General features: G+C 40.1%; 2 protein-coding genes across 2 annotated transcripts; both read left to right on the forward strand.

Moving 5' to 3' along the window:
* Positions 1-5,233: 5,233 nt before the first annotated feature.
* On the forward strand, positions 5,234-6,190 carry LOC150053274 (olfactory receptor 6B9). Its single transcript, XM_090349273.1, has one exon. The coding sequence runs from the start codon at positions 5,234-5,236 to the stop codon at positions 6,188-6,190; it is 957 nt and encodes a 318-aa protein (XP_090205399.1).
* A 12,478-nt stretch (positions 6,191-18,668) lies between these two features.
* Positions 18,669-19,592, forward strand: LOC150053275 (olfactory receptor 2D3-like). Its single transcript, XM_090349015.1, has one exon. It carries the CDS (start codon positions 18,669-18,671, stop codon positions 19,590-19,592), a length of 924 nt encoding a protein of 307 aa, XP_090205141.1.
* Positions 19,593-19,877: the final 285 nt, after the last annotated feature.

A 19,877-nucleotide genomic window follows, 5' to 3' on the forward strand; every position in this document is an offset into this window, starting at 1 on the left:
ATCGAATAGGCTGTGAAGTATCCAGTGAATCTTAAATTTGAAAATCTCACATATATAAATTGATGTGGTGTTGCTTTATGCCTTGATTCCATAATATGTTTTTATTTCTTTGAAATTTATCTGGATCCTAGACTTTTGCTTGGTTCCAGAATCAAAGCTGGGGAACCTCTAAACTTTACAGAGAAGCAGTTTTCCAGGATTCAAGTTAGACTGCTCAAAAATGTCTGCTTTATTTCCTGCCTTTGGCTTTTTGTCCATTTTCTGCACTTCCTTTCAGGCAATGGGATGGCTCATGGCAAGTGCAGGCCACACAGACCTGACCACTGAACAACTGAACTGAAATCTCCAAGCCAGACTCAACCAAGATGCCCTGCTTTACCAAGTCCCTGACACTTTGGTGAGGCACCTGATCTTAATTAAATATCACAAATCATTTGCTTATCGAGTGTTAAATTTGAATCAGGACCTCTAATAAATAGTAGAGACAAAAAGACAAGCAAAGTAAAAAAAATAGGGTCAAACTATCATTATCCAGGTGTTCATAATCTAAGGATAGTGTTAGATGAGCAACATTAGGCATACATATTGTGAAATGATGCTGTAAGGTTCCAGATGTTATAAAACCACAGGGGGTTTAGCTGAGGGTTATGAGTAGACTTATGGATGTGGTTTTGACAGAAGACACAATCTGAATAGGCACATACGGTGGCATGAGAGTCGGAAATTACTTAGCATAAAAGAATATGTGCAGCTACATATTCTTCAAAACAATGCTATATTTCTATTTCAGCAAAGTCATTCAGTCTAGAGATAAGAGTGTTAAGTGAGTGTTGTTTTTACTGAAACACCGGAAATTTTTTCCAGCATTTCTCTGTGTCCCCGCCCAAGATTCACTTGCACTTGGATGTTCATTTTCTTTTTTTAAGCCTAACTTCCACCCTAGAACTTCCTTCTTTTGTTTTCATGATTCCCCTAGTTAATTTAGCCTCCTCTCTCTTCCTGAGAAAACTTACTTCCCACTTAGAGTATTTTCTGAGTAAAGAACATAAAGTCTATTATTTTGACAGAACAGATGAGCCCCCTTCTTCAGCCAACTCAACATTCTACTCGAATAAATACTCTCTGAGGTAAGTGACAGGCGCAGCAGAGCTGCTACATGCCTAGATCAGTGGTCAGTGTATGAACAGAGTGTTGAAGAACATCCTGAATATTAGGAAGTCTTGATTGTTACATAAATCACATGTTATGATAAACAATGACACTAGGTTTTGAAAATTTTACATGCAACATAACAGTTCCGTTTGAATATACAGACTGGATTCATCGCTCTGAAATTTGGACAGAAAAGACTTGAGGGGAGGGAGGAGTGAGAGGGAGAGAGCGAGCACGAGCAGCATAGAAAACAGCAAATTAAATATGCACAGTATCTGAGGTGTGAATGTGTTGCCAGATGGACAGAGGTGGAAAGCAATAATGAAAGTTAATTACTGCATAGTAGAAAAAAGTATATATGCGTTCCACCTAATAAGAGTCTTAAATTATAATTCCATTTCTGCTACTTTTTACTTGTATGAATTTAGTCAATCTATTTACAACCATGCAGGACCAGCAAAATCTGTCTTCCTAGGATGTGAGAAAAAAGAGCCTTAAACTAGGTTAATATATATATATATACATATACATATATATAAACTGTTGTAAGATATTCAGCAAGTGGTAGATGTTATTATTATTGATTATATAAGCTTGGAGATAGTCAAGGCAGAGGTGAGTAATGAAAGTGTCAAAGACCAAATCGGGAAAATGGGTGTGTTTGGCCAAGGGGGACTGCAGGACAGTTATCCCATGTGGTCTTCACTAGTGTGCCCAGAGCAGTAGAGCCATACCATTCTATTGCCTAATCCAAGTTGGAAGATAAAAGTTAAATCTTACAAACGATGGGAGCTCAGGCTATTATTAGTGAACATGTAAATGAGACTCATCCCCTTTTCCACAGTATGACCAGAGGTAATCTTTCTGCAACAACTGACGTGTGTATTGGAAATATGGAGAATAGGTGATAGGATACAAGTCTGAGGAGAGCTAATCATATGAAACCCGCCCTTTAGTCTCTTTCCTTCTCCCTTTGTCATGCCACTACTCCTTTCCAATCAAATTCTAAATCATCCCATCCTTTATTGTTTAGCTCTTTATACTTTTGTTTTCTGGTTTTTTTATTTCCCTCTAAAACTCTCCAATGCTTCCTTCAAACTAAGTTGTTTCTTCTCAGTGAATGCTTTCTGAGCTCTGTAGAAAGCAATGGTTTCTATTCTCACCATACTCAATATTCTAATATAATTCTTTTTACAGTATGTTACTAATCATGGTTTCATTGTCTATTTGGCAAAATAACTCCAATGTCTATTTGTCTTGGCATTCTCCGTGTTTGGAACTACCTTCTCCATGGCAGACTTAACTGATGTAGAGGGGGTGGTTTGAGGAGTCATCCAGTAGAGTGGGAAGTTACATTTCTATTGTTTTTTGTTACTGTTGTTTAGCTCCAGCTGGCCCCAAAATTACAAACATCCTGTCTCCATCACCTCAGTGCCTAGATTACATGCTTCCAATTTAAAATGAACCTTTTGTATAGTTTATTTTCAACCCAGTGTCTAGTGAGTATCACAGCTGCATTTATTACACTTGGTCCCACTATTTACGTGCTTCCTCTTCCCCTCCCCAAAACAGATAAAGGAACAAGCAAGACAAAACAAAAAACAAAACAAAAACAAAGACCCTCCTCTTTCCATTTTCTAGAGTTCATTTGCATAATTATTATTTTATATAATCAGATTCACAGAGCTACTGAGCCTTCCTGATCCTCTCCTAAGAATATCCTCCTTTGTTCTCATTCTGTGTGAATGCCTAGAAACCTGTATAATTTATCATGTCCCAAGACGGGGAGAGAGCTAGGGAAGGGGGTGACAGTGTTCAAAAAGCAATGCACGCTTCGATTGACTTACGTAACTGTGACCCTGTGTCTATCACTTTTACAATAAGAATAATTTTTAAATGGACATTTTTAAGACGGGAAGGACTTGAATTTATTTGAGATGTAGCAGCAGTAGGAAGTATTACCAATACCTTTCAAAGATGTATTTTTAAAGCATTAGTGAGATTTGAACTCAGGTCCACAGGTTTCTTAAGTAGATGCTTTACCATTTTGAACCATGCCTCAGCTTTGCATTGTTTTCTAGGCCTTTTTTTCAGGTAGGTGTTCACATTTTCGTGCCCAGGCCCAGCCTCACCTTTTCCTATGACTCCCACATGGTTGGGGTTATAGGCACACATGCCCTACATCTGCCCTGTTCATTGAGATGTGAATCTCACTAACATTATGCTTGTCCTCAACTCACCATCTTTCCAATCTCTACTGTTTTAGAAAATGAGATTATAGAGCAATGTACCCAGTGGTCCCAATTTATATTCTGAGTGCATTTATTGTTTAGGGTCTGTCTTCTCCTGCTAGGATATAACTGCAAAGACTTTACTTTTATGTGTTTTGTTACTTGGGCAAGTTCAAATAGCCAGAATAATGCTTATTACATTGTAGATCCCAATAAGTAGTTATGAAAGAATGAAGTTCACAAGAAAAGATGAAATAGCTATTAATTATTATTTAGTTTCTTGAAAACTGAGATCTAGAGACCAGAAAGACAGAAAATGCAGAGATATCAGAGGGTGGACACTCATGATCAGTAGTAGAAAGTTTAGTAGATTCTTCTCTGAGAGCATGCCTTTTTCCTTGAAGCTCCTAGAAAACTGTTAGGGTACAAATAACTATTTAGGTACAAATAACTCAGGTACTTTCAGTTGTGTGTTCCAATGTATGTGTCTGTGCTTTCCTTATATGTGTGTGTATGTATGAATCTTTCCCCCTTAGCTGTGCTCTTGCTTTCCATGGTTTTACTTACTGATAGTTAACTACAGCCCAAAATTATCAAATTGAAAAATTCCAGAATTAAACTGTGCATACGGTTTTAATTACATCCCATTCTGAGTAACAGAAAAAAATCAATTTTCCTACTTGCCCATGAAGCATCTGTGTTCAAAATATACATATGCTATATACTGTTGTTCTCTTAGTTGTTTAATTGTGATTTGGTTATTAGTTAAGCTATCTGTCACAGAACTTATATTCCAAAACTCCTATTTTACATAATAATTATCTCATTAGTGTAATACTTGCAATTAGAATATACCAAAAAAGCTGTGAACGGCTTACTATAAGTGTAAAAGTAGGTCATCGACTTAATAAGGAAAGAAAATATATGCCAAGGTTGCTAAGAGCTATAGTATGATGAGCAATTTTGAGTGATAACTTTCATTTTAGAGTATTACTAATATTAATTTGTTTTATTATTAAAATCATTCTATGCCTAAATTATAAATTAAACTTTACCATGGGTATATTATGTATGGGTAAAACATAGCATACACAGGGTTTGGTATTACTCACAAGCTCAGACTTCCACTAGGGCAACCACTATAAGTACTATGCACACAAACATGCAGAGGGGGTGGCAGGGAAGGAAGAAGAGGCAGAGGGAAGGAAGAAGGCAAAGAGGGATAAGGCTGTTATTTGTATTAACAGGATCCATATAGTCTTTAATTATTCTAAAAGTGTAGACCTTTCTTCATTAACTCTTTAAGCTATGACTTTACACATAACCTGAGAATCATTACCAGAGTCTTCAAAAGACACCCAATATAGCTGAAGATTAGGTTAATGGTTCTCCTCCGCAGGTTTTTCTTTTCTTTTTTCCTAATGGATAAACACTTGTTTTCTCCAGGTTTCAAACTTCCCTGGTCTCTAACTTTACTACTGAATCATCACTGGAACTTATTTCAACCATCCTGGTCTCCTGCCTTAGGCACTGACTTTGAAATTCAGAAATAGACTAGCAAAAAGAGTATTTTCTTCTCTACCATTTGAAGACCTCTTCTTGATCCAGATCTGAAGACCTAAACCATAAATCTGATTTTATGATTCTGTTTTGACATTCCTAGCTTGACTTTTTTTTTGTTCTCAGGACTTGTGCTGTCCAGTGGTTTTCTGGAGAGGGTTTGTAGCCTCCTGTGATTACAATCATATTTAGGCACTGAAGTTTCATAACAAATTCTTTCCTGCTAATGTATACCTTCCTCTTTAATTTGTTGTTATTATCATTACAACTTATCTTTGGGTGGTCCTGACATGTGGAAAGAAAACATCACCAACATTAGCGAGTTCATCCTGGTGGGCTTCCCTACTGCCCCCTGGCTACAGATTCTGCTCTTCTTCATCTTCCTCATCACTTACCTGTTGGTTCTGTTAGAGAATTTGGTCATTATCCTCACTGTATGGGTCACTGGGTCCCTGCACAAGCCCATGTACTATTTTCTGGGCACAATGTCCTTTCTGGAGGCCTGGTATATATCTGTCACAGTCCCTAAGATGCTAACTGGATTCCTACTTCAACCCAATACCATTTCCTTCCTGGGATGCATGACTCAACTTTATTTCTTCATCTCACTTGCCTGCACTGAATGTGTGCTTTTGGCTGCCATGGCTTACGACCGTTATGTGGCCATATGTTGGCCTCTTCGCTATCCTGTCTTGATGACCACAGGTTTTTGTGTACAGCTGACTATTAGTTCCTGGGTGAGTGGCTTCACCATCTCCATGGCAAAGGTTTATTTTATCTCCCGGGTTTCTTTCTGTGGCAATAATATCTTAAATCATTTTTTCTGTGATGTGTCACCTATTCTCACACTGGCCTGCATGAACTTATCTATGGCGGAGATAGTAGACTTTGTGCTAGCGATTGTCATCCTCGTGTTTCCTCTCTCAGCCACCATCCTTTCCTATGCGTTCATTGTCTCTACCATCCTGCACATACCCTCAGCGACTGGACAACGAAAGGCCTTCTCCACCTGTGCATCTCATCTTACGGTGGTCATCATCTTCTACACCGCTGTGATCTTCATGTATGTCCGACCTCGGGCCATTGCTTCATTTAATTCTAACAAACTGATCTCAGCAATATATGCAGTCTTCACTCCCATGCTCAACCCTATCATCTACTGTCTGAGGAACAAGGAAGTCAAGGATGGTATCAGGAAAACCATAGCCAGTGGCCAAGCCCTTTTCTTGAGAGATTCCCCTTGCTGAAGAAGCACTGACAACCCTTCTTTAGTTTTTGAGTTTTTACTAATTCATCTACTGACATTTATATCAATGAAAATAGTACAAAGTAGTTTTATCACTTAAGAAGACTATTTTAGGAAATAATCGGTATTAGCTAACTCTTCTTAGAGTTCTGTTGGTAAGGTTATTCCATTTTGACTCCCCCCCCTCCAGACCCTCCTTCTCTTAAATGGTATGCCCAAAGAAAGGCTTTGACGTGCAAAATCTCATAGACACAGCTGGGCTCTGGTGGCTCATGTTTGTGACTCTAGCTACACTGGAAGCTGAGATGTGAAGACTGCAATTCAAAACCAGTCAGGACAAGTAAAGTCCATGAGACTCTTAATTCCAATTAACCATCACGAAGCTGGAAGTGCAGCTGTGGCTTAAGTTGGTAGAGTGAAAAGTCTAAGGGACAGTGCCCAGACACTGAGTTCAAGTTCCAGTAATGGCACACTGGCACACACACACGCACGCTCGCTCGCACATGCACATACACACACACACACACACACACACCCCACATACACATACAAATTACAGGACTACTAATTGCTTTAAAGGCTTTAGAAATTGGCTTCTTTTATAGTCAATTGGTCTTAATCATTTCTCATTTTGGTTAATTTTGAAATTAAAAAAATGTAAACCAACTTTCCTTAGGCTGTAATAGGAACACTACAAAGTCAAATTTATTACTCATTATGACATAAGGAAATTGAAATTTTTCTGCTTTAATTCCATTCCTTGGTTGAAACTTCTGCACATACATTTGTAGCTGTTCCTTAAAGATCATTGTTTTTCAGATAAAGGAAGCATTCCTATTGGCAACAGGCCACGTGTTTTTAAGATGCTCATGATCTTTACTGCTCATTCTATTTTTCATCTTTGATGTAAAGAATGTTCCCAGGTTTCTCAGACAATCTACTTTCTTATGTGTTTTGCTTTTGCTTTTTTTTAAATACCAGAAAGAGCTTACCGTTTTGTCAAATGGTTAGTTGTTCAAAGGAGTTAAAACCATTGGACTCCTCCCCTACTTTAGTTAACATGTTTGGGTATATATGCATATGACCTTATAGAAGCTGAAACATATGTTGCCAGGGTGGGAAGAAGTAAGGGAGAGAGGAAGGGTAGATGTATCCAGTTATAACAGTCAGTGTATATATGTAAACACAGAATTAGGTAAATTGAGGGAGTAGATGGAATTGGAGAGATGGAGGAGAATGCTGAAAGGGGTGACACTGCTTAACATGCATTGTACTCACAAACTGACATGTCGGATGGAAGTTTCTTTGTGCAACTACTTAAGGATAATAATTTAAAACAAAAGAAAGATTTTTACCAAACAGCATATGCTTTCATTTCATCATTATAAATAGTAAAAAAAAGAGAGAGAGAGAGAGAGAAATTTTCTCTGGTTCAATGGGAATTTTAAATGAGCGGATTAATACAAAACATTGGTCTTCTAAGAGTTTATGATGAACATTCCATGTACTTTACCTATTTAAAAGCCACATTCATATTACTTTGTTTACCTTCGGGCTAGTACTTATTCTTTTTGAGCTGGTATGTCCATCCTTTCCTACTCTTGGACCGCAAACCAGAGAACTACACCATTTCCACCCACAATCATCGATTCTGAGATGTTTGGCTTCTCTCTGGGAGTTACTAGCTCATCCGGTGCTCAAACCTTTAGAATGAGACTGAATTAGATCAGTGGACTTGTTTCATTTTCCACTCTCAGATGGCATGCTATGGGACTTCTTGGCCTCCTCAATTACATGAGAAATTTTAGAAAATTAGAATTTTTAAAAATCATATTAAGTTTTCTATAATAATTCCCCTCTTGCATATCGCTATATATTTTATTGGTTCAAATTTCCTGGATAGCCTCAAATAATACATAACCACTAGTGAGGCTTAGGAAATATGTGGAGGCAGCTTTGATTGCTACAATTATTTGGGAATAGCCCCATGATTGACATTTAATGAGATACATACAGGGATACTAAATGCTCTTCAGTATGTGGAAAGGTTTGTACATTCTTTACTCAGATGACTTGTGAGTGCCTCAGTAAAGTAGATGAAAGACATGCTCATAATTAAAGAGATCTAGAACTAAATTCTGTCAAATAGAGTTTATGACAAGCGGTAATCCTAGCAACTCTGGAGACTGAGATGTGAGGATCACGGTTTGAAGACAGCCCCAGCAGAAAAGTTCCATGTTGGGGGTCCTGAATACATCTGTTTGCTGTTTATAGGCCAGAATCCCAATAGCCCAAATAGGGCCCCACACCCATCAGAACCCCAACATAGACCATGGGGAAAAGACTTGGCTCACTCTCCGATCTGCAGTCTTAAAAACTACCTAGCCAGGTTTGCCTTATTTATCCACCCACAGAATTGTGACAAATCAAAATGGCATTCTTAATGACCTGAATAAATGTTAGAATGGTATGTTACAAAGCAATAAATAAACAAAAAGAAATCTCAGGGCGGGGAGTGTGGCCTAGAGGTACAGTGCTTGTCTACTATGCATGAAGCCCTGGCTTGGATTCCTCGGTATCACAGACACAGAAAAAGCCAGAAGTGGTTCTGGGAGAAAGTGGTAGAGCTCTAGTCTTGAGAATGCTCAAGTACTGTACCCAGGCTCTGAGTTCAAGCCCCAGGATTAACAAAAATATCTAAATTAGGGCCGGGAGTTTGGCCTAGTGGTAGAGTGCTTGCCTAGCATGCATGAAGACCCGGGTTCGATTCCTCGGTACCACATACATAGCAAAAAGCCAGAAGTGGTGCTGGGGCTCAAGTGATGGAGCCCTAGCCTTGGGGAAAATCCAGGGACAGTGCTCAGGCCCTGAGCCCAGGCCCACGACTGCCCCCCCCCAAAAAAAAATCTAAATTGGGGGCCGGGAGTTTGGCCTAGTGGTTAAAGTGCTTGCCTAGCATGCACGAAGACCCGGGTTCGATTCCTCGGTACCACATACATAGAAAAAAGCCGGAAGTGGTGCTGAAGCTCAAGTGGTAGAGCTCTAGCCTTGAGAAAGTCCAAGGACAGTGCTCAGGCCCTGAGCTCAAGCCCAGGACTGGCAAAAAAAAAAAAAATCTAAATTAGAAAGCAATCTCAGGCTGTACATGATAAGCTGTTTAATGACAATTAATGTACAATCTGAAACTAGGCTTTTGTTGTTTTTCCTGGTAATAGAAGTTACAGTTAGGATCCTAAATTTATGACTAAACTGTAGCCTACAATTTGTTCTTATCTGCAGGAGCCAGCCAGCAGTGAACCAGGAATCCTGACCTTGGGGCTGCAGAATCGGAAAAGAAGAAGACAAGAAAAAGATGGGGTCGGGAGGACTGCAGCCTAAGTCAGCGGCCCAAGACTCCAACCTAAGGCGAGCTTAAGACTGTAGCCTAAGGCCTTGAGCCCCGTTTATTTTTAGTTCCAACCTTAAATACTTTTCTTAAAACCAGGAAACTGCCAGGGGTAACATTCGTACAAAACAGCAATCAAGTCTCAAATAGGTTAAATGAGAAGCGATTGACACAGCCCAAAGTCATCATGATAACAGCTTACTTCCTTGTGTACTCAATTGTGTAGGTCCAAGGACACTGACCCCATACTCGATCCCCAAAACTTATCAAGGGGAATCAAGAGGGTGGAGCAGTACAGGTATTCACCTGAGCTCCCTCTGCTTCAACGGAGGAACTAGGTCTCTGGCACGGAACTTCACAGCAGACAAACTACAAACAATCAGGGTTTGGCACTAACCAAGAAGATTCAAATCTAAGCGTCTTCAGGAGGGGAAATACAAAACAGAGAAACAAGAGGGCGCCAGCTCAGCCAGCAGCCACAGGCTCCAGCTGGAGAGCTATCCGGATTTTTTCCTCTCCTTCCTTTCCTTCTTGTTCCCCTGGCTCTCCTATGGTGGCTCGCCCTCACCAGCAGGCAGCAACACATACCTGTCCCAGGAGCTGAGTCTTGGAACCGTGTAAGGAAGTCACAGCGCCGCGCACCAGGAAAACCATTTTCAGAGACAAAGCGACTCCACGAGGTGACCTTGGGCCTCTGGCCCCGAAATGGACGCAGGGGCCTCTAATGCTGGGAACGGCCTCCACTGGTCTCCACCACTGGAAGCAGACAGAGTGGGGCCTCTAACCCCAAGGAAGGGTCTCAGAGGTTCTAGTGCTTGCAAGCTCACGGTGGGTTCTCTAAAGGCCCACCAGGTGCCTCCCCACGCAGGCGCAGTGTGCACAGGACGCAGGACGCCGCCCCCCTCGCCCACCTGCGGATCCTGGAGAGGACAAGGCTGGCCGACCATAGTGCCAGGGGCCTGGGCCCAGTGGGGCGGAAAAGCCCACCAGTGCAGTCCTGTGCGAGGTGTCTCCTCCACCCCCAGTGTCTTTCTGGGTTGTGTCCAGAAAGTCCCTAAAACCCATCCTACCTGCCTACATGAGACACTCCCACTATCGACAATAGCCAAGTCATGGAAACAGTCCAGACACCCTGCAATAGATGAGTGGATCCCACACTGGTACTTACACACAATGGGAGTTTACAGAGCCATTATAAAGAATACTATGATGCCATGTGCAGAGAAATGGATGAACTAAACAAATCACGTTAAGTGAAGCGGACCAAGCTCAGAGACTCAATGGCGCGTTTTCTCTCATATGCAGAAGCAAGATCTAAAACACACAGGGATATTATAAGTGATACAGGACTCTAGGCATTGACACACAGTGAGACCAAAGGAGGATACCTTTAGGAGTGTCTGTGCCTCCAATCATATAAAATTGAAAGGAAATAATGTTTCATAATCGTGTGTTTATGGAAGTTTTGCTGAAGCTTCTCTTCTCATCACATATTATGATGTGAGCCTAGTAAGTGGAATTCTAGGCAGGAGAATTCCTTCTTGAAGCTGGCTATCACTTTGCTACTCTATGTGCCAGACAAGAGCAAAAATAAGCCTCCTTCCTTTGGTTAGATAGTGTTTGCTGGGACCCACAGAATCATGGGTAAGGGCAAGGAAAGAATTCACCTAATCAAAACTTTTCAATCTCCTATCAATTTACTTAAGCCTGTTCTTACTTCTGCAGTTATTGAACACTAGGTAGTATTCTAAGTCCAGATATATCTGCTATACGGTAGAATCATTCAAATAGGAGCTTGAGACATTAGGTAGTAGAAATTTAAGTGACTTACCGAAGTTCACATTAAAGCAGCCTTACTTTGTGTTTTTGGTCATGGCTTATGCTCTACTACTTGAGTCATACTTCCAGTCCAATATTTTACTGGTTAATTGGAGATGACATCTCCCAGAATTTTCTGCCCTTTCTAGCTTCAAACCATGAAATCTTCCAGGTCTGAGTTTTCTGAGTAGCTAGGATTACAAGACTGAGCCATCAGAAGCTGGTTCCCTAGGTTCTTTTTTACTCTATTTTGTGCTTCTGAGAGAGAATTGGTTGTGTGAGATATCAAGCTTTCACACCTGTGTTATTTTCTTACTATTACTTAATTACACAAATTTATCAGCTTAAGTAATTCAAATTATTATCTTACTGTTCTGAAAACAGAAGTCTGAATGAAATGAGTCTCACTGAACTAAACTCAAGGCATTGGTCTGGAGGATCTATGAGAGGACTTATTTTCTTTCCTTTTCTATCTCTTAGAAGTCACCAACATTGCTTGGGTAGTGGTTTATCAGTCCTTATAGCCACTAACAATTAGTGAGGTCTCTGACTACCCTGCTTTCAAGGACAGCTATGATTTTGTTGGGCTTGCTGTTGATTATCAAGCTTAGTTTCACTTGGAATCATCAGTTCTGCTTACAACATAAGGTTGCATTCACAGGTTCTAGAAATTACGATATGAATCTCTTCAGAAGCCATTAATCCATTTATGACAACCTCCATGGTATGGTAAAATTGATTTTTCTGTTTTTGTGAAGAATGACATTAGGATTTTGATGGGAATTACATTAAATTGGTATATGTTTTGGGTTGTGGCTATTTTCAAAATATTGGTTCAATCCATGAACATGGGGAGGGGGAGGAAGGTCTTCTGGAGTCTTATTTTATTTTTTTTGTTTTTATAGTTTTCCTGGTAGAAGTCTTTCTTCTCCTTACTTAAGGTTTTTTTTTTTTTTTTTGCCAGAGCTCAGGGCCTGAGCACTGTCCTTGGACTTTCTCAAGGCTAGAGCTCTACCACTTGAGCCTCAGCACCACTTCCGGCTTTTTTTCTATATGTGGTACCGAGGAGTCGAACCCGGATCTTCATGCATGCTAGGCAAGCACTTTAACCACTAGGCCAAACTCCCGGCAAAAGTTACTATTTTTTTTTTTTTTGCCAGTACTGGGCTTGAGCTCAGGGCCTGAGCACTGTCCTTGGACTTTCTCAAGGCTAGAGCTCTACCACTTGAGCCTCAGCACCACTTCCAGCTATTTTCTATGTATGTGGTACCAAGGAATCGAACCCGAGTCTTCGTGCATGCTAGGCAAGCACTCTACCACTAGGCCAAACTCCCGGCCCCCTCCTTACTTAAGTTTATTCCTATGTATTTAACTTTTTTCTGGCTATTGTAAATGGGATTGTTTTCCTGATTTTCTTTTCTCACCTCTTTATTATTGGTATAGGAAAAAAACCTACTGTTGGGGGGGAGTTGATTTTGTATCCTGATTTAAGTTCAGAAAGAGTTATGAATAAACCATCACTGCCTTTTTTTAATATCAAAATATATTTTATTCTGGACCTCTTTCAGATCTGATTCAAATGATAGTTGTCAAAACAATACAATGCAAATGGAAACTGCAACAATAACAACAACAAAATGTGCCTAGAAAGGATAAAAGAGTCATTGGGGACAAATCAATGTGATGTGGAACCAAATACATTGTAAGTGTAATTAACATGGTCCAGGACAGCATAGAACATCTTCATCAGTCTTCCTTACACAATAATCATGAAAACTGGACAGTAAGTTCTTTAACATGTACAAAAAACTGTCGTGGGCTGGTTTACACTTTTACAACAGTTTTAAAGTTAACCGGATAACTAAAGAAACGATGTAGACATTTTAATCCAGTGCTACAGGAAGGCTCACAGAATTAAACCCAAAGGATCTGAAAAAAAATCAAAATGAAAACATGAAGAAAATTACTTCTGTATTCAAAGATTACAGAGCTACAAAATGCAGTCTGTGTGTTTTTGTCTGTAATGAGATTGATGAGTACATCAGACTAGATACAACATGCAGAACATTTTCTTGAACTTATCCAGAAATTCCAAAGAAAACATCATGAAGCAGCTCACTAGAAAAGAAAAATATGCCCTATTTGAGTTATTCACCCTGCTTCAACACTGTCAACGTAAAGGCAGAAATAAGGGATGCTACCAATGCCTCAGAGCCACTGATAGAAGACACCAAATTTCTAAATCAGTGTATTAAAAAGCGAATACTTCCTCTTTTTCTCTCTTCTACACTTAACTAGAATCATGTTAAAAATTGATATTAAATGTGACCCTCAGAGGTACTACTGGAAGGAGTAATTCATAAGCTCCCTACCGTCCGGCCACCCCTGCTGATTCAGAGAAGGGAAGAGAAGGGAACCAAAAACAAACAACAGCAACAAAAACAATAACCAGGGTCTCTGTAGGTTTGCTACTATTCCCCAAAATGTTGGCATTTGCTGCCATGCCACAATGTTGGTCCAGTGAAACAAGATTTCTGCAAAACTGTCAATAGTAATTCACCATATGCAAGTACTGTCCTTAGTATGTGAGCATGAACACAGGTTCCGTAGAAACATACAATGGGCTTAAGAAAATGAAAATGGGTCTTAAAAGAGTAAATAACACTGCATGAGATTGGTTTTTCTAAGCATCTAGTAAAACTTGTCATTTTTGCTCTCTCAAAGTATGGTCATGTATGATTCCTTTAAATAGCAAAAATGCACAGTCCTCTTCAGGCCTCTACTCATAAACAGATAGCTCCTTAAAAATAGTACTCTCATTAAATCTAATTTGACAGAAAGAAGCTTAAGGAAAAAAGGAGTGCTTTATAAGTTAAGCCATCATTGCTATTTTGAAATATCAAAATCATTTTATTTCTCCAGATACCAGTGGCTCATACCTATAATCCTAGCTAATCTAGAGGCTGAACTGTGACGATCATGGTTCAACATCAACTCAGGCAGGAATGTCTGTGAGACTCTTTTCCTCAATCAACCACCAAAAAGCTGGAATTGGTGCAGTGGCTTCAGTGGCAGAGGACTAGTTCTGAACAAAAAAGCTCAGGGACTCCACCAAGGCATTATGTTCAAAAGGAAAAAAAGTTACTTTATCATGTTCTTACTACACAAAATACTGATAAATAAAATAGGAATGTTAATTAGGTATGTTTAATTATTTTGCAATGGAAATTCAGAGAATTTAGACTAGGAAAAAGTATCATTTTTATAAGAGGGAATATGGGTGAAAGTTATCAATTATACTCAATTTAATTCTCCAGAAATGTTCTTATACATGACATATAACTCAAATACTCTTTCCTCAGACCTATTTTTAAATATCAGCTAAAGTATTTAACAATGATTATAACATGCTCAAATAAAAAAATTACACTTCACCAGAAAGCTACTGAAAAAGAAAGCATCCTTACGTTTTTATTACAACTTAAGATTAATTATGCTAAGATGCCTATCTGCAGGTACTTTACACAAGCAGGAAGAAGATCAAGTATGATGAGTGGCTTTATGGGTCCTTATAAAGCTCAAAACACAAAACTTTCTATTGTTTAGGGAAGGACTGGAAATTAGAGGAAATCAGCAAGCTATGAATGTCCCAAGGCATCTCATTGTGTGAATAAGTAATAAAGGGAAACTCCAGAGGGGAACCCCAGGGAATATCTTGTTTGCATCACCTCTCAGGACACTTGTCTTTAAAACATTCCTCATTGCAAAATATTCAGATCTGTGTCAGTACTGGAAAAGAAAGTGTTCATGTTCACTTCAGCCAAAAATACGTCAAGTATTTGTAATGAAATTTACCACAAAGTCCAATTATGGTCTAGCTGTCAGGAGAGAAGACTGAGAATTACCAGATCCCCAACTCTATCCATAGTGTAGATCACTGGATCTCTACTGCGCTGTGTGTGAGAGCCACTCATCTGTAGATCCTGGCTGGGATTCTCCCAGGGCTCCAGGTAAGGAGAGAGATGCTGAAGGGACCAGCATTTTCCTGAAACAAGGAAACAAGACCTTCACACCCCAGAAACCTTGAATCTATCTAGAGAGAAGGCCAAATCCTTATTTTTACAGCCCTCATTCTCATTGGGAGAAGATACTATTTTCTCTAGAATCCTCAGTCCTAGAAGTTTTGAACTCTTCCTGGGGCATCAGATTAGGGGATAAGTGTCCCAAGAAACAACAAGTATCATTTTACTCAGTCTTGTAACCCAGCTGTCAGAATCTCCTTCCCCTCTGACGGTTCAGTATTCAACACTTTCAAAAATTGGCTAATACTAGTGTTCTTCTTTTCCATTTCTCATGACCTCTTCTGGGTGATACCTCCTGGACCCCTATGGCCCCGTCTAACATGTGAGGAAGAGCTTCCTGCAATTGGCCATCTATTGTCTGGAACACGGTTCATCTTCATTCTAACTACGTGGGCACCAGCAGCATAGCTGCACAGTGGCGCTGGTGCACTCTCTCTGGGGTTAGGAGGTGAAAGAGAAAAGGCCTGCGAATGGAAGAACTGTTGATGAGGTCCTCTTGCCCACACAAATAACTCAGGTGATATTGCTTTGCGCTTCTGGTTGTCACACCTCATTCCATTCCAGGGAGATCACCTAGCCTTAGCTAGTCACAAATACTTAACAAGCACCTTTGAAAAGCTTATTGCTCTACATCTAAGCCAGCACTTACCACATTGTACATAGAATACGCCCATTTCATTTCAGAAAAGCTTGACATAAAAACTAGTGCAAAAGGTAACTGTCAGAAACTCTGGAGAAAATGATCAGCAGGAGGATTTTATTCTTACTAAGGTTCTAGGTTTTGATAATGACCTTTATGAGGAACACAATTTACATTGTAGCTAAGCCCATTCACACCTTCGAACACACATACAAGTGAAACAAAGTATGCTTAAAACTATGCTTATATTTCTGCATAGTATTTTCTTTTCTTCTTCAACTTTACGAAATATTAGCAATAATCCCTCTATAAATTACCCCAACAAAAAATAAAGCATAAAAATATATTAGTGATAAATGACTAAATCTGTTCAATTACCCATGACATATTATAAAACACATTTTTTAAAAGCACATAAGGATGAGACTGTTTTGGCTATCCTTAAATCTTTTGTGTCATCTCAAACACAAGTGAAAGGGAAGGCTTTCCCTTTGATTTTGCCAGTATTGTGGTCTCTGACTCTTTTCCTGGCCACTCAGAGCCAATGTACATTCTAGCAAAGTAGGATAGATTCAATTCATATCAACTGTAAATGGGACTTCTCTCTCTCTCTTTCTCTCCCCTCCCTGTTTATCTTTTTTTCTTTTTTCTTTTTTTTGGTATTGATCCTAGGGTTTGAACTCAGGGTGCCTTGGTGCTCTTTCTGAGCATTTCTTGCTCAAAGCTAGCACTCTACCATTTGAGACACATTTCTACTTACGGCTCTTTGGAAGTTAATTGGTGACATGAATCTCACTGACTTTCCTGCTGGGGATGGCTTTGAAGCATGATCCTCTGATCTCAGCCTCCTGAGTAGCTAGGATTACAGGCATGGGCCCCTGGTGTCTGGCTCTAGATGGAATTTCTTGAAGAGAAATACTCACCTGGTGGTTTGAAATCATCCTTGGCAGCTTATGGGACAAGATGGCTCTGTTCCTATTTCTCCTAAATTGACAGCTAGGTGCAGGATCTTGTGTGTAAAACAAGCTTTTATGTGTTGGCAGCCTTGCAGTTTTCCCCTCTCAAAGTGGTCCTTCCAGGAGGGCTGGCTTTCACCTCTGATACCACCTTTAATCTAAAGAGCAATTCTAATACTAGTGCTTCAGTGCTTCTCAGGGATAACACACCAGCTGGGAGGCCAGCCAACTGCTACTTTCACTAATTCTTTGTCATCTTCCTATCCGCTAGATTAGATTCAGTCATCATATTCTTTATTTGTTGCAGATGTATACCAAACCACAGATTTTTTTGGTTGGTCATGAGGCTTGAACTCTGGGCCCGGGCGTTATCCCTGAGCTCTTCAGCTTAAGGCACTCTAGCATTAGAGACACAGTGCCACCTCCCCCAACCAACGATTTTGATTAGTGTGTCCTTCCTGGCTTTAAAGCATCAGACCAGTGCCTGATTTCCTAGGAAAGTATTTGCACTTTTGTTTAGATATTCCAAGTCAAACTGCAGCATGAATGAGATCAAATGCCAGGTAAAACACTGCTAGTATCCAATGATTGTCACTGCATTTGATCTTTATGAAGGTTTCTATAATATGTGGTGCTATCTAAGGCTAACCGCATCTGTATTCTTTGTAGACATGATGAGATTCCTCTCTGTCTTACCCATCAGTGATGATATCATAATTAAGGATTGTTTCCTGTGGTCCAATGAATAATTTCAGGAAGGGAAAAGACCATGGATTATAACACAACTAAAAGTAGTCTTTTTTGCTTGGAAAGAACAGATGATTCACTGGAAAGAAAAGGGTTCAGGCTGGGCCCAGGTGGTTCATGTCTATAATCCTAGCTACTGAGGACACTGGGGATTGAGGATCCCAGTTCTCAGTCAGCCTAGACAGGAAAGCCCACAAGAAACTTTCCTTCAGTTAACCATGGTTAAAGCTGGAAGTGGTGCTGCACTTCAGGTGGTAGAGTACTAGCCTTGAGCCAAAGAAGCTGAGGGACAGCGCCCTGGCCATGTTCAAGGGGCAGGATAGGCAAAAAAAAAATTTTTTTTAAGAAGAAAATGGGTACAGTGATTATTTACATGTACTATCTGGTGGAACTAAAGCTAAAATCATCTCCATGGTTAGTAAACCAGAAAACTAAATGTAAAGACAGTAGGGCTTTTCTATGAAGTGAAAATTATTTATGTTTTCCCATATTCTCATATCTGTGTCATCTTCCTTTGTTTCAGGTATTCATCAGAAAATGTAATTTTACAGGTTAATTTCCCAACAGGTAATTCCATGAGAAGATGATTCCTCGCATTATCCAACAGTGGTTGAACAAAAGCTGTACAGAGCACTCTGCCAGCGGGGATAGTAAGTAGGTGTGGTCCAGGTTTCAGTGCACCAACTCAGTGAAGCAATACAGGGATGGGGGAAAAACTAAGAACATCAGTGTCATAAATATTTGAAATAGTTGTTCTTCCAGGAGAGGCCTTCATTTTCTGGGTTTGCTGCTTGGTAGGGTCAACACTTAGTGCTTTCTGTATGTTCATTAGTAGAAAGCAAGAAGCATATATGGGCAAAGAAAACCAAACCTATCTGACTGAATTTATCTTGCTGGGCCTCTCTTCAGACCCTCAGACTCAGATCCTACTGTTTGCGATATTTTTCATCATCTACCTGCTGACTCTGTTTGGAAATCTGCTTATCATATTCCTAATTCATGTGGACTCTCGACTTCACAGGCCAATGTACTTCTTCCTTAAAAACCTCTCATTTACTGACCTCTGCTTCTCTACAACTGTTGTTCCCAACATGTTAATTCATTTCCTGGTGATGAGAAAGAGCATTTCATTTGCTGGGTGCTCAGTTCAAATGTTTTTTTTCCTTATAATGGGATGTACAGAGAGTTCACTTCTAGCCGTGATGTCCTATGACCGCTACGTGGCTGTCTGCAAACCACTGCACTATTCCGCCATCATGACACAGAGAGTTTGTGTTCTGCTAGCTATAGGGTCCTGGGCTAGTGGAGTATCTGTATCTCTAGTAGATACCACATTCACTTTGAGTCTCCCATACCGAGGACCTAATGTAATTAATCACTATTTTTGTGAGCCTCCAGCACTCTTGAAGCTGGCTTCAGAAGAAACTTACAAAGCTGAGATGGCCATCTTCGCCATGGGGGTGGTGATCCTCCTGGGTCCCATGTCCCTCATCCTGGTCTCCTACTGGAACATCGTCTCCACTGTGATCCACATGCAGTCCGGGGAGGGGAGGCTCAAGGTCTTCTCCACCTGTGGCTCCCATTTCATTGTTGTTATCTTCTTCTATGGCTCAACAATATTTACCTACATGCAGCCAAATGCAAAGAAAACGAATGAAGGTGACCAAGTGATCTCTGTGTTCTACTCCATAATAACCTCCATGATGAACCCGTTCATTTACAGCCTACGGAACAAGGATGTGAAGAAGGCACTGAGGAAAGTTCTTGGAAGATAGAGCCCTTCACTAGCCGATTGTAGATAATCAGGGGTGTGGACACATCCCAAAGTTCAATATCTTTGACAGTTTTTATTTGGAACCATGTGCAACCTGAGAGTAAAAGTCATCAAATTACACCCTTAGTCTCCAGTGAAGTTTGTCTACTGCAGTCTTGTTCAAGCTTATTGCCTCCATTTGTCCCATGGTGGATAATTAAGCACCATGCCAAAACGTGATATGAAATATTGAACAAGATTTCCATTTGTCTTCTTGGTGATCTGACCCTTTGTTACCCAGGGGATA

Source organism: Megascapheus bottae, chromosome 16 (assembly GCF_031878675.1).
Source record: "Megascapheus bottae isolate mThoBot1 chromosome 16, mThoBot2.hap1, whole genome shotgun sequence".
Classification (NCBI taxonomy): Eukaryota; Metazoa; Chordata; class Mammalia; order Rodentia; family Geomyidae; genus Megascapheus; species Megascapheus bottae.